Raw genomic sequence first — 13192 nt, 5'->3', positions numbered from 1 at the left:
AAAAAAATTAATCTCTATTTGTTCATCCTCTACTGGTCATGACTGTGTTGTATTTCTGCAGCTTTCTGTTTCTTCAATAAATTATTTTCTAGTCATTCACCCTGGCGTGTGTGTGTCCCTGCTGATGCCCCCCCCCCCCCAATTTTAACCACCTCAGCTCCTCTCCCTAACCCTGCCCTGGCAGCACCAGGATGGAGATGCAGCTGGGGAAAAGCTCCCAGTTTTCCAGGGGGGTGAGAGCTTTCCTCGAGGAAATTTCTTGGCACCATCCAGCCCCTCCTGGCCAGAGCCCAAGGGAAACACTTTAATTCTCACAAGCTCGGTGCAGACGGGGCCAAAGCGCTTGTTAAACAAACCCATCGGGTCGTGTGTGCTGCAGGCAGGGCCAAGTCCCCGTGGCTGATTTAATTTGGGGTGGTTTTACCCAAATATCTTGTCCTCCTGTGCGTTTTGCCACGGCACAAGTGCCGGTGACACGCACAGGGGGACCACAGAACACTTTCTTTGCCCCTTCGTGGCATGGCAGAGATAAATCAGGAGAGCAGAGAAAAGCCAGAATCCTTTTAATTAAAAAAATGAGGACAATAAAAAGGGTGACCCAGCCACCAGTCAGTTGTTCACACACACCACTCCTCCAGCAGCTGCAGAGTGTGCAGGAACGTGCCCCGTGCCCAGCGGGCAGAGCTGATTCACGGCCCCCCCAGTGCTTCAGCCTCCCCCAGGAGCACTTTTTGGGGCTTTGCAGAGGACAACCCGTGGCCACAAACTGTCCCCAAAGGGGGAATGGCGTGGAGATGGCACACAGTGCAGGGATGGTGGAGGAGGTGGGAAGGGAAGGGTGGGGAGGGACGAGGAGAGGCTGCAGGAGCCAGGCTGGTTTGGCTGGAGGAGGAAGATCTGCAGGTGATCCATCAACCACACGTGGATCCTCCTGCAGAAATTAGGGGGCATTTCAAAACCACACTGCTCAGGTCTGAGCAACCTGGGCCACTGGGAGGTGTCCCTGCCCATGGCAGGGGATGGAGAGGGATGAGCTTTAGGATCTTCCAACCCCAACCACTCAGGGACTCTGTGACTGTGTGGTCTGTTGGGTTGATGCAGATGAAAGCCAGGTGGTAGAAACCAGCCCTGTGTGGGGAACACAAGACAAAGCTCTCTGTGCAGCCACTGCAGCTCAGCCCACGGAGGGGGGTGGGGGTGAGCAGGGTGAGGGGCTGCACCCACCACCCATCAGGGTGTTTAAATCATTCAGAGGTGGGATAATGGCTCTGGGACAGCCCCCTTGCTGTCTGTGGCCCCCAGCCAGGAGCAGGATCAGCCTCAGCCAGGAGGAAGCCTCGGCTCTGAGGGGCTCAGCAGAGGGGAGGGGGCTGAGGTGCCAGCCAGGGGCTCACAGAGTGAGGGGACCAGCCTGGTGGCAGCAGTCAGTGGCTTTCACAGCTCTGCAGCCTCCTGCAAAGCCCATGCACACACCGTGTGGGGGTGACACCTCCAGAGGTGCCTTCCAGCCCTGACTGAGTGATTCTGTGAGATGGAGCCACTGCAGGACACACCCCAGGGGCTGCAAACCCACCAGATAAGACTAAAAGGTAGCCCAGAAGAGGAGGGAGGCAGCCACCTGTGCGCCTTTGACACTCCTCCCCTGTCCCAGCAGGGTGGGAGGTCGGTGCCAGCCAGGGCAGCTACACCGAGGGGCTGTGGGGGGGGGACATGGCCGGGGTCCCCTCTGGGATGGTGCTGTGGATGGCCCTGGCCCTCAGGCCATCCCCAGGGGTGGCCCTGGCCCTCAGGCTGTCCCCAGGGGTGGCCTTGGCTCTCAGGCTGTCCCCCCTGGTGATGAGCCCAGCATAGCCCTGCTGGTGGGAGAAGGCGTAGCTGGAGCGGCGGCAGAAGGAGCCCCGGGGGATGTGGGCCTTCAGCTCCACCGAGGGCTCCGGCTCCTTCTTGGCCTTCAAGTGGATCTTCTGCAAGGAGAGGGGGAGATCAGGGCTGAGGACACCTCCCAGGTGAGCCCTCAGCCCAGGGGAGGATGTGCAGGGAGCGCAGGGGCACGGTTTGGCTCCCAGCTCCAGCGTGACCGGATTTTTCCGTGAAGGGATGAGGAATGTGGGGACCCTCCCAGGGGCCTGCAGAGCTCAGGGAGCTCTGGAGCACAAAGCTCCCCTCTGGGACTCCTTGTAGCACCAGGAAGGTGTGACCCACCACCCAGAGAGGGGGATGAGCTCTGCCAAGGCTGGGGTGGTAGCAAGACCCGCAGCAAACTCCAGAGCCTCATGGGAGGTCCTGGAGGCCGGTTCATCATTGCAGCCAAAAGCAGACCCTCTCCAAGAGCTGGGGCAGGTCTCTCTGCCCCAGGGCCTCCTGCTGGGCCCTGGAACAATTTGGGAAGAGGGTCTTGAACTCAGAGCTGGGATCCAGTGTCACGAAAGACAACCATGACTGGTGCCAGCACGGGAAGGTGACATATCCCACCACCACAGTCCAGGCTTCCTGGGGACCCTCACCCTTCCCATCACCAGTCCCAGACACCAACACCAGTGGGAGGCAGCTCCCCCCAGCCATGGCAGCCCCTCCCAGCCCTCACCTGCTGGATGGTGGTTTTGCCCGTGGTGGCGCGGAACGCGTGGACGGTGAGTGAGGGGATGGTGTTCACCACCAGGGACAGCAGGACCACCAGCAGCACGTAGGGGTCAGTGAGGGCATTCCGGCTGGCATCTGTCAGCACGAGAATTTGGGGGGTGTGGGGGGGTGATGTTTGAGTAGGGAAGGTGGAGAGGGCAGAGGGAAACAACTGCTGGGGGACGGGAGCCCACCCGTGGAGGGCTCTGAAGAAAGAGGTGGCACCTGAACTGGGGTCAGATGTCAAGATGGCAAGATTGGGAAGTGGCAGCAAGGAGATGAGTCACGGGGTGGGAAGGAGGCCATAGCACCAAGGCCAGGCTGGGCTCTCCTGGCTGGGCAAGGGAAGGAGCGTGGGGATGCCCAGGGCAGCTCACCTGGGAATGAGAAGATGGCAGGGGCTATCCTGAAGGCATCAACACTTTGGGTCAGGAAGGAGAAGAGGCAGAAGAACAGCAGGCTGGCTGTGACCATCAGGAAGGACAACACAGTCCAGAACCTGGTGTCCAGGACGATCTGCGTGGACGAGGGCAGAGCACACAGTGTCTCACGGGGGCCGTGGTGGCCCTTTTGTCCCAAATTCCTCCTCCACCCAGGATTGATCACCCCCCCAGCCACGAAGCTGCTGGGGAAGGTGTCAGAGCCCAAACCTCTGCTGTGGGGACAGGCTGGGGAAGGTGTCAGAGCTGCAGACCCTAAACACCTGCTGTGGGGACGGGCTGGGGAGGAGCAGACCGACACTCACCTCCACGAGGACCGAGAGCAGCGCCGACACGGCCACGGTGACGGAGAAGGACTCGTAGTCCCCGACAGCTTTGCTGCCAACGTGGTCCTCGAAGGCCCAGCGGGCGATGTAGAAGCTGGTGAGGGAAGTGCCGACCCCGTGCAGGAGGGTGAGCCCGAACACGCGGTAGTTGAAGAGCTCGTCCTGCTGCCCCGTCACGTAGAGCTCGGGGAACTGCAGGCTCTGCTTGGCACTCACGTCCTGCCAGGAGGGGGCCGAGCATCACGGAGGGGATGCCAGGATTGGGGCACTCCCCCACCCCACACGACCCCCCTGGGGGAGCTGCAGTAGGTCCCACTGCCCCGTGGCTCTGGGGTGGGGATGGAACAGGCAGCCCAGGACTGGTGAGCTCCAAACGCCCCTCGAGCTGCTGATACCACACGAAGGGTTGTGCAGATCCCCCAGGGATGAGCCCAAGAAATCCATACCTGCTCCAGAAGGCCCACGGACAGCACGGGGTAGGAAGTGTAGAAAATGTTGTAGAGTGCGAGGAACCAGCCCTCAAACAGGGGCTGGAAGGGAAGAGGAAGCAGCTGTGAGCTCAGGGGGGCTTTGGAACGACTCAAAATGATGCTCAGGTCCCAGGGGTGAGTCTGAGAGACACATCCAATCGTGGAAATTCCCAGGGACTTGGGCCAGGTTCTGCATCAGCCCCACATTGTCTGTGGGGCTGTGCTGCAGGGTTAGGGTTAGGGTTAGGGTTAGGGTTAGGGTTAGGGTTAGGGTTAGGATTAGGATTAGGATTAGGATTAGGATTAGGATTAGGATTAGGATTAGGGTTAGAAGAGCCCTGCAGTTTTGGCCAAGTCCCACTGACTTGGCCCCTGGGATAAAAGCTCCTGGTTTGGAGGAAACCACGTGGGATCTTTCCCTGCATCTACCCAAGACTGAGCTGCAGCTCACAGGGACATCCCGAACCTCCCCAGGGCTGCTTCTCCCAACCCAGCTAGGTGAAAAGCAGACAACCAGTCACAGCTCACCCAGGCAACCCCCAAAAAAATGGACATGGAGAAAGGGAGACCAAGAACTGGACAAGGGAGAAAGAGGACCAGGGCGGTGACACGGACACGTGTCCGTCAGGCACCGTCCCTGCAAGGCATCCTGAGCAGAGGGGGGGTGGTAACACTGCTGTGACCACCCCCCAAAACCTCTGCAGGCCTCACCTGAGCCGTGAATCCGCTGTGGAAAGCGAACCAGACCTGGGCCATGAGCCCAGCGAAGGTCTTGTAGAAGAAGAAGCGGAGGAACTTGCAGATGCGCAGGTAGGCCCAGCGGCCGTGGACGAGCAGCAGGCGCTGCAGGTGGCAGAACTGGGCCAGGGCGTAGTCGCTGCACTGCACGGCCTGCAGCCCCTCCAGCCCGCTGATCCCCACCCCGATGTCGGCGGCTGAGGGGGTAAAATGCATGAGGGGAGGTTTTTGGGGAGCTGGGGGCTCAGTATCCCCGGGGCTCGTGGGGACAGGGTGAACCCAGGAGTGGTGGGCACAGGGAATAAACCCCCTGTATCCCACAGATGGCAGATTGGGCCCCACCGGTGGGACACACCAGCCAAACCCCCCCCCCACCTTCCCCCTGGCCCAAAGTGACTCACTTTTGATCATGTTGACGTCGTTGGCCCCGTCCCCAATGGCCAGGGTGACGGCCTGCTTGTGCTTCTTCACCAGCTGCACGATGAGGGCCTTCTGCTTGGGGGTCACCCTGCAGCAGATCACGGCCTGGCAGCTGGTGGCCAAGTCCACGAAGGCCTTCTCCACCAGGCTGCCCTGCTCCTGGGAGACCCCAGTCCCGCCACGGGGCAGCCACCGCCACGGCCACCCCTTCTTCTCCTTCAGCACCTCTCCCGTGCGCAGGATTTTGTCCTTAGGGGAGAGCACACGCGGTGGGGGCCTCACCCACCGCCTCCAGAGCGCTGGGGGGCCCCCAGCCCCTCCAGGATGCTCCTAAATCTTGAAAATACTACAGAAACGAGTGGCTCCAGTCTTCTCCAAGCTCACCACGCAGCAGACACTGCGACCATGAGACCAGTGTGTCCCAGTATGGCCAGAGGAGCACGTGATGGCCACTCAGCCTGTGCCATCCCCCAACCCCAAATGACCTGTGCAAGGTTGGTCCCCTCCCCACTCTTCCCTCCCCAGCCCCAAATGGGCTTTTCCCACCCCTTGGGCAAGGAGGGGCATCACGTCCTCCACGTGCTGGTGCCACCCAGGGCAGAAACAAGAACCTGCCAGCACAGGCAGGGAGCAGAGAGGAGCATCCCCGGTGCCACCTTACCAGGAAGTCCCCGCTGACGATGACGGCTCTCCTCCTGTGGCACGGAGCCTCTGGGCACTGCTGGGATGGGTGGCTGCTGCCTGGGGCTCCCCCACTGCCACTGAGGTTGTTGTTGCTGGCCCAGTAAGCCTGGAGGATCTCACTGGGTGAGGAAGGGGTGGTGGGAGCTGAGCTGAGGACACTGGGTGGGCAAACTGAGACCCACGGGGCGCCTTTGGCATCTCAGAGCCAGGGAGATGGGACTGGGGAGCCAGTGGTGGGAACTGAGGGGGGTCAGAGAGGGCACCCCAAGGGCTTGCTGACATCAGAAATCAGCCTCTCTCCTTTCTGCTCCAAGCCTGCCAAGGAAGAGCTGCTGCAACAGAGGGGGAGGTCTGGAAAAGCCTCAGCAGATGGGACCGTGGATGTGCAGGCTGGGACAGGGAAGAAGCATCTCGGGCTGAGTTCAGCTCTGCCTGCCCTGCCCTGGTCCCTGTGCCCTCAGGTGTGTCCTCAGCAGGGACAGGGAACCAGGAGGTCACGGTTCCTCACCTGACCTCCTTCTCCTCCAGGATCTCCGTGTCGTCCGTCAGCAGTTTGCAGGCGTAGCCGATGTTGGTGGCAGTCTCTGCAACACACGGGGTCAGTGCTGCTGCTCCCCCCTCCCCAGGGCACCCACAGCCCATGGTGGGCAGCAGCTGCTGGGGGCTCTGCTCCAGCCCCAGCCATCGCAGAGGTGGCTTCCCCTGCCTCAGCTTTCCAAGGACAACCTGCTCTGGGGGAGACCTGGTCTCAGTGGGACTCTCTCTGCTGCTGTATGAAAGCACCAGCATAACCCAGTTCCTTCCCACTCCCAGGGTCCCTTCACCTCTCTGGCCACAGAATCAGCTGGGTTGGAAAGGACCCCTGAGATCATCCAGTCCAACCTTTGACCCAATACCACCTCATCTGCTAAACCATGGCCCTGAGTGCCACGTCCAGTCTGCCCTGACACACCTCCAGGGACAGTCCTGGGGAGGGGAGGAGCTGAAACGTGTTGGTGGGCTCTGTGGCTGCCTCCACTGACCTTGTTTGTCTCCTGTCAGCACCCACACTTTGATGTTGCCCAGTTTCAGCAGCTGGATGGTCTCAGGGACTCCCTCCTGCAGCTTGTCCTCGATGGCTGTGGCCCCGAGCAGCTGCAGGGAGGGTGAACGGGAGTCATGGCACGGGGCAGGGCATGACATGGAGCTGGGAATTACCCCTGGATGAAGGAGGGTGAATGGGAGTCATGGCATGGGGCAGGGCATGATATGGAGCTGGGAATTACCCCTGGATGAATGAGGGTGAATTGGGAGTCATGGCACGGGGCAGGGTATGATATGGAGCTGGGAATTACCCCTGGATGAAGGAGGGTGAATTGGGAGTCATGGCACAGGGCAGGGCATGACATGGAGCTGGGAATTACCCCTGGATGAAGGAGGGTGAATTGGGAGTCATGGCACGGGGCAGGGTATGATATGGAGCTGGGAATTACCCCTGGATCCAACCAGCAGCCCTCGCTGGGGGTGGACACGACCTGACAGGTACCCCAGTGTCCAGGGACACGTCACAGAGTCACACCTGGGGGGGGAAATCCACCTGCCCTCCCACCCAGTGGGTGGGTGTTGGGCTGGACACTTCACCCCCTCACCCCAGAGAGCCCAACCCCCCCCTCCTGCCCTGTGGGGTTCCTCCCAGCCCCTGTGCCCCCTCCCACCTGCAGGTCCTGCTCCATCTCCTCGTACAGCCTGTCCAGCTCCTGGGCACGGTCCTGCAGCAGCACAGAGGCCTCGTGGTGCCTCCTGCCCCACTCCTGGTACTCGGCCTCGCTCACCTCCTTGCTGGCCACACACAGGGTCCTCAGGGTCTCCTCTGCAAAGAGCTGCAGGCAGGGCACATCAGCACAGCCAGGCACACCTGAGGGTCCCTCTCTGTGGGTTCTGACTCCCTCCCCCATCCTAAAGCATCCCCCATGAGCATCCTTGCACTGCAGCTGGTCCCTGCAGGACATCAAAGGTGGGGTTGGTGCCCTCTTACCACCCCCTTCCCATCCCACAAGCAGCGGGGGGGCTCCCAGAGCAGAAGGAAGGGCAGCACCAAAATCCTGAAGCCAGAGGGAGAAAGAGCAGCGAGGGAGGCTCTGGGACAGCCAGCCCAAAGCCAGCAGGAGGGGGAGCAGTGCCTGGGTGGGACTCACATCCAGGGCCCGCTCGGTGAGGGCCTCGCCGGGGCCGCGGCTCCGCAGCCTCTGCAGGATGACGGTGTCGGCTCCCTTGGTGTAGAGCCGGATGCTGCCCTGGGGGTCTCGCACTGGGAGGGAGGGGGAGCACAGCTCAAGTCCCCTCAGGGACGGCTCCCACCCACCAACCCCGTAAGATGGCCCTGCTGGCCCCTGTTGTCCCCCAGGAGGCACCCGCAGGGCTCGCCGGTGCTTTTCCACGCAGGAATTTCCTCAGGCCTTCATTGCCCCGAGGCCTCAGGGACTGACAGTTCCTCACACACCTCCTCTGAGCCCTGCATTTACTTGGTTTTTATTCGTCTTGGCTGCTCAAGCCCCTCACCAAGGTTATCAGCTGAGCAAAAACCACGGGGATGACCTGGGGGACCCTCAGGAGCCCCTGTGCCACTTTTGGACACAGAATCACAGAATCATTTTGGTTGGAAAAGGCCTCTGAGATCATCCAGCCCAACCCACGACCCAACACCACCTTGTTACCCGGACCATGGCACTGATGCCACGTCCAGTCTGTCCTTAAACACCTCCAGGGATGGTGAATCCACCCCCTCCCTGGGCAGCCCCTTCCAATGCTCAGTCACCCCAGTGCTCAGTCCCATCCATCCCAGTGCCATCCCTTGTGGGGCTGAGCGTGGAAGGGACCCTCCATGTCCCCTCAGGGGCTCCCTGAGACCCCCCCAGCCCCCTCACCCAGGACAGACATCCTCTTGCGGTCGCTGTTGAAGTCCAGCATGGCCAGCACTTGGTAGGTCCTGGTCCTCCCCAGCTCTCTGATGGTGATGGTGTCCTGGGTTCTGGCCAGAAACACGTACCCCAAGCTCCTGGCTGCCAACACCAGGGCCTCCTCATCTGGTGAGGCTGCCTGGTAAATCAGCTGGTCTGCAGACAGGAGGGAAGGTTTGACATGGAGACTCCCAGACAGACAATGCTCGGGCAGCTGAAATGCCCTGTCCCTGCCCTGCACCAAGAGCAGTGGGGACATCCCAAAGTCCAAACTAACAGGCCAGGGAAACTCAGACCCTTCTGGAGAGGGACTTTGGACAAGGGATGGAGGGACGGGACACAGGGAATGGCTTCCCACTGCCAGAGGGCAGGGTTGGATGGGAGATTGGGAAGGAATTCCTGGCTGGGAGGGTGGGCAGGCCCTGGCACAGGTTGGGCAGAGCAGCTGTGGCTGCCCCTGGATCCCTGGGAGTGTCCAAGGCCAGCTTGGAGCACCCTGGGCTAGTGGAAGGTGTCCCTGCCCATGGCAGGGGGTGGCACTGGATGGGCTTTAAGGTCCCTCCCAACCCAAACCACTCTGGGATTCCACGATCTCTTCCACTCATTGCCCCAGACAGGGACGGGTCGTCCCCCTGTGCTTCTGTTCCCCTTGGTGAGGTTTAAAACAAACCCAAATGCACATGTCCATGACAAAGGGACAGTGGCACGAGCCCCCCTTCCCCGGGCTCCCACCCCCCCTGCTCCCCCACAGCTGGGCAATGCCAAAAGCCAGGGCAGCCTCAGAGCCCCGAGGGGCAGCTCGACCTCAACCCACCGCCCCTCTCCTCCACCATGACCGTGTGGCACAGCGCCAGCAGCCTCAGGAACTCCCTCAGCACGGGGTCACTGTCCCTCTGGGCGGCTTCCAACAGCCTCACATCCACCTTCAGCTCCCCGCGGTGGTCCCAGGCTGGCCCCAAGCCCTGCGAGAGGCACGGGCAGGGTGAGGGTGCAGATGGAGCACAGGGGGTGGGCAGAGGCTGAGCCAGCCCTGCCCTGCCCTGCCCATCCTGAGAGTGTGAAGAGGTTGGGAATAAAAGAAATTAAAGAAACCTAAAAACCAGAACCAGGTTATTTTCTAAACCCCCCTTTCTAAACCCCTGGAACGGCCCCTGAACGGGGAGGGGGGAGTTACTCACTGGTGGCTGTTTGTTCTCGTGGCCTGTGCCGGGACCTGCCAAAATAAAAACGCTGCAGTTAACAGGGAGTGGCATCAGCTGGGCTTGGAGCAGCTTCTCTGGGGGGATCCCTGCCCCTGGGGGCCAAAAACCGGCCAGCAAGGCAGAGGTTGGGGAGTGGTGTCAGGCTCCACTGGGATATCCAGGTCTGATCTTCCTGAATTTTGGGCTGTTCAGGCTTTGGACACGATTTTAACGTTAAAAATTCAGCTCTACTTTCCCCCACGTTTCAGGCTGCTGGTATCAGGGAGATGCTGCTCCACAGGGAGGGTAAAACTGGGGGTTTATTCCTGCTTAAAAACTTTGCTGGATTTTTTTTTCCCCCCCTTTCCTTTTTGCTTTTGTCACTGTCCATTTGTTTCAAGCACCTGAGACAAATTTTCTCTTATCTCAGGAAAAAGAGCTCTGGCTCACTCCACCCACTGAATTTCACTAGTTATGCACCAAGACAGCTCCCAAAAATAAGCCAAGAGCTCGAGTGAGAATAGCAAGAAGAGTAGAAGTGACTTGGCAATTTTCAAGTTTTTAAGGGGGAAACCAAGCAGAATGATTCAAAATAACAACTGGGAAAAAAAAATTTAAAATAAGAAGAGAAATGAAGAGCAATGACACACATTCACTCTAATTAACCCACTGAAAGGGAATGATGATTTCTTTGGCCCCTACAAACTGGTTGCCAGCCCAGGGTACCGTAGATGGTGCCGCTGACGCAGCACTTCTTGAAGCTCATGATGTTCTGGGTCAGGGTGCCCGTCTTGTCCGAGAAGATGTACTCGATCTGGCCCAGCTGGTCGTTGAGGCTGGTGCTCCTGGCTTTGGCTGGAATGTCCTTCACAGCGTAATACATCCCCAGGTCCCAGTTGATAAAGAAGCTGTTCACCAGGTAGATGAATTCCAGCCTGGGGAGAAGAAAACAGGGGAGGAGGAGATGGTGCTCCTCACATCCCAGGGGGGGAAGGAAGGGCAGGGGGGGACTCCCCACCTGGATCCGATTGCTCTGGGCTGGGGGAGACAAGAGGGGGGTTTTTTTGTTGCTCATGGCCAGGTTTCCAAGAAGGTTCATCACCCACCCAGGCAGCTGGGCTCCCCTCTGGAATTCTGGCCCTTGATGACAGAACTCGCAGATCTGGAGGTTCAGTGAAGGGCCAAAAAGTTTGGAAAACTGTTTGGTTTTTTTTTCCAGCACAATCTGTGATCACTGCCTGCTCACAGCGACCATGCCCTGCTCTCCCCCACCCTGGGAAGCACCACCTTCACCAGCCTCACCCTCGGCCTGCCCATGATTCCCAACACCAGAACAGCTCCTGGATCTCTCTGTGTTTGTGGGATACACACGCCACCCACCCTTCCCCTCTCACACACAGGAATGAGGTGCCCCAGGCCACACCTCGACCTCCAGCACAGCCCCAGTTGTTTTATTTTTTGGGGGGGGTCACTTTGTGATCCAGGTGGCACCTGGTGGGATCCCCAGCCCCGATCCCCTCCCAGCCCGGAGGTCCTTACGTTATGTACATGGACATGGGAATGATGACGCTCAGGAGGATGGTGAAGCCCCAGAAGTTGAAGAAGGCCTGCTGGGCAGGGCTCGTGTTCCTGTAGATGGCAGCCAGGTAGCTGTGCTTCTCCTGGAACATCCTGGCCCAGAACCCGGAGGCGACGGCGAGGCAGAGGGATGTGACCAACAGCAGCAGGAAGATCTGGGGAAGGAAAACCAGGATGGGAACGACCCAGGATGGGAACATCCCATTGCAGAGCCCACCACTTCTCTAGGGTCAACGTCTCCAGTACCCCTGCTCTAGTGGAAGGTGTCCCTGCACAAGCCAGGGGGATGGAATGAGATGGGCTTTAAGGTCCCTTCCAACCCCACCCACTCCCTGATCCTACGAGTGCGTCAAACTCAAGATATTTTGGGCAAAATATCGCAGGCTTAGGAAAAATCAGCATCACCCAAGCAGGCAGCCTCTCACGAGGAGGCTTGTGAGCAGCCCCAGGAGGCTGGTGGAGCAGGGCAGAGGTGTTGGCACCGCGCTCACCACCACCACCAGCCGGTCCATCATGCGGTCCAGCTTGGTTTTCTTCCGCTTGATCTTCCCGCAGTTCCTCATAATTTTGGAATCAAATCCTGGACAAGGAAGGTTTTAGACGTAAAAAGACGGCCCCCAGAGGGTTGACTTGCAGCTAAGTTTCCCCCACAGCAGCATCTCCCCTCCTCTGAAGGCTTTGGAGGACCCAGGGCGTGGTGCAAGTGAGACATGGCCATGGTTTGACACCACCACACGGTGTCCCTGCCAGCCAGCCCAGCACCAGCGAGGCTGGGGACAAACATCTGGGGGCCTGGCTGAGGCAGCAGCTCCTCCACCTCGTCTCAGGTGCCAGAAGTGCTGGGGCAGCTTAAAATCCCGGGTGTTTCCCCCCCATCCCTCCCCGGGCGTGCTCTCACCCGCGTAGATCACCAGGCCGTAGCAGAGGTGGGTGTTGCGGATCCTGCAGCCCCTGAGCAGGATCCTCTCGCTGTCCAGGGAGTGGGTCTGTCCCCTCCACTCCAGGGTGCCTGTGAAGCTGTGCATGCGGCTGTTGGGCTCCTCGCAGGTCACCCTCCCTGGGGGACAGGGCACCCGTCAGGGCAGAGCAGCAGGACCTTCCTGAGCCCCTCCAAAGAGGGGCCTGAGGGGTCCAGGATTTGTCAGGGCATCTCCTGGAATGCAGCTGCAGCAATTCCAGCGCCTCTGGCAACTCCAGCAGCTTTTATTCGTCCATCTCTAGTGCAGGAACAGACAGTGCCAAGACACAAGGCTTGGCTTTAGAAAACCTTAAGGCCTTAAGTTGAGTCTCAAGGCTCCTAAAATTAAGGAACCTTCTCCTTTCCCAGCCTAAATTCCCAGGAATGAGTGCATGATAGAGCTGTGGAAATTGGAAAGCTGCTGCAGCCTTGACTTTCCAACACAGCTTCTCCAGCACAATTTTCTCCATCCTCCTCAGGCCAGAAACAGTGAACCTGTGCTGGCTTGTCTGAATTAAGCCAGTGATTTAAGGGCACATTTCCCTCTTCTTCTGGGGCCTTCCCAGCCACGTCAGAGCAGCCAAGTGGAGCTGACTTGGAGGCTCAAATTCAGGTGAGGTTGGAAGTGCTGGCAGGTCGGTCAGTGCAGGATCTGCACTGGGATCTGAACTAGAGGAGCTACTGACACAACACCCTTCACCCCCTGAGCCTCTGAGAGGGCAGACTGAGTCCTGTGGAGCAGCAGAGGGAAGAAACAAAAGCCCAGGGTCTGAGCTCAGGTTTGGGAACCAATATCTTGGCTGCAAGTGGGAAAATGAAGATCCAGGGCAGGGGGAAGGTGC

The 13192-nt window shown here is 59.4% G+C and overlaps 1 protein-coding gene across 1 annotated transcript; it reads right to left on the bottom strand.

Moving 5' to 3' along the window:
- Positions 1 to 1618: 1618 nt before the first annotated feature.
- ATP8B3 (ATPase phospholipid transporting 8B3) lies at positions 1619 to 12449 on the bottom strand (the record flags this gene model as incomplete). Its single annotated transcript, XM_027910094.1, has 19 exons — positions 1619 to 1964; positions 2585 to 2715; positions 2997 to 3135; positions 3365 to 3604; positions 3832 to 3915; positions 4567 to 4790; positions 4995 to 5262; positions 5675 to 5816; positions 6206 to 6281; positions 6720 to 6831; positions 7392 to 7556; positions 7872 to 7984; positions 8601 to 8789; positions 9448 to 9595; positions 9812 to 9846; positions 10541 to 10749; positions 11354 to 11547; positions 11884 to 11972; positions 12291 to 12449. Coding segments are annotated over 19 exons (2999 nt in total), but the record flags the coding sequence as incomplete, so codon positions are not given.
- Positions 12450 to 13192: the final 743 nt, after the last annotated feature.

Source organism: Empidonax traillii, unplaced genomic scaffold (assembly GCF_003031625.1).
Source record: "Empidonax traillii isolate 1590-97213 ecotype Southwest subspecies unplaced genomic scaffold, ASM303162v1 scaffold2727:size18867, whole genome shotgun sequence".
Classification (NCBI taxonomy): Eukaryota; Metazoa; Chordata; class Aves; order Passeriformes; family Tyrannidae; genus Empidonax; species Empidonax traillii.
This window is presented reverse-complemented; position numbering and strand designations above follow the sequence as displayed.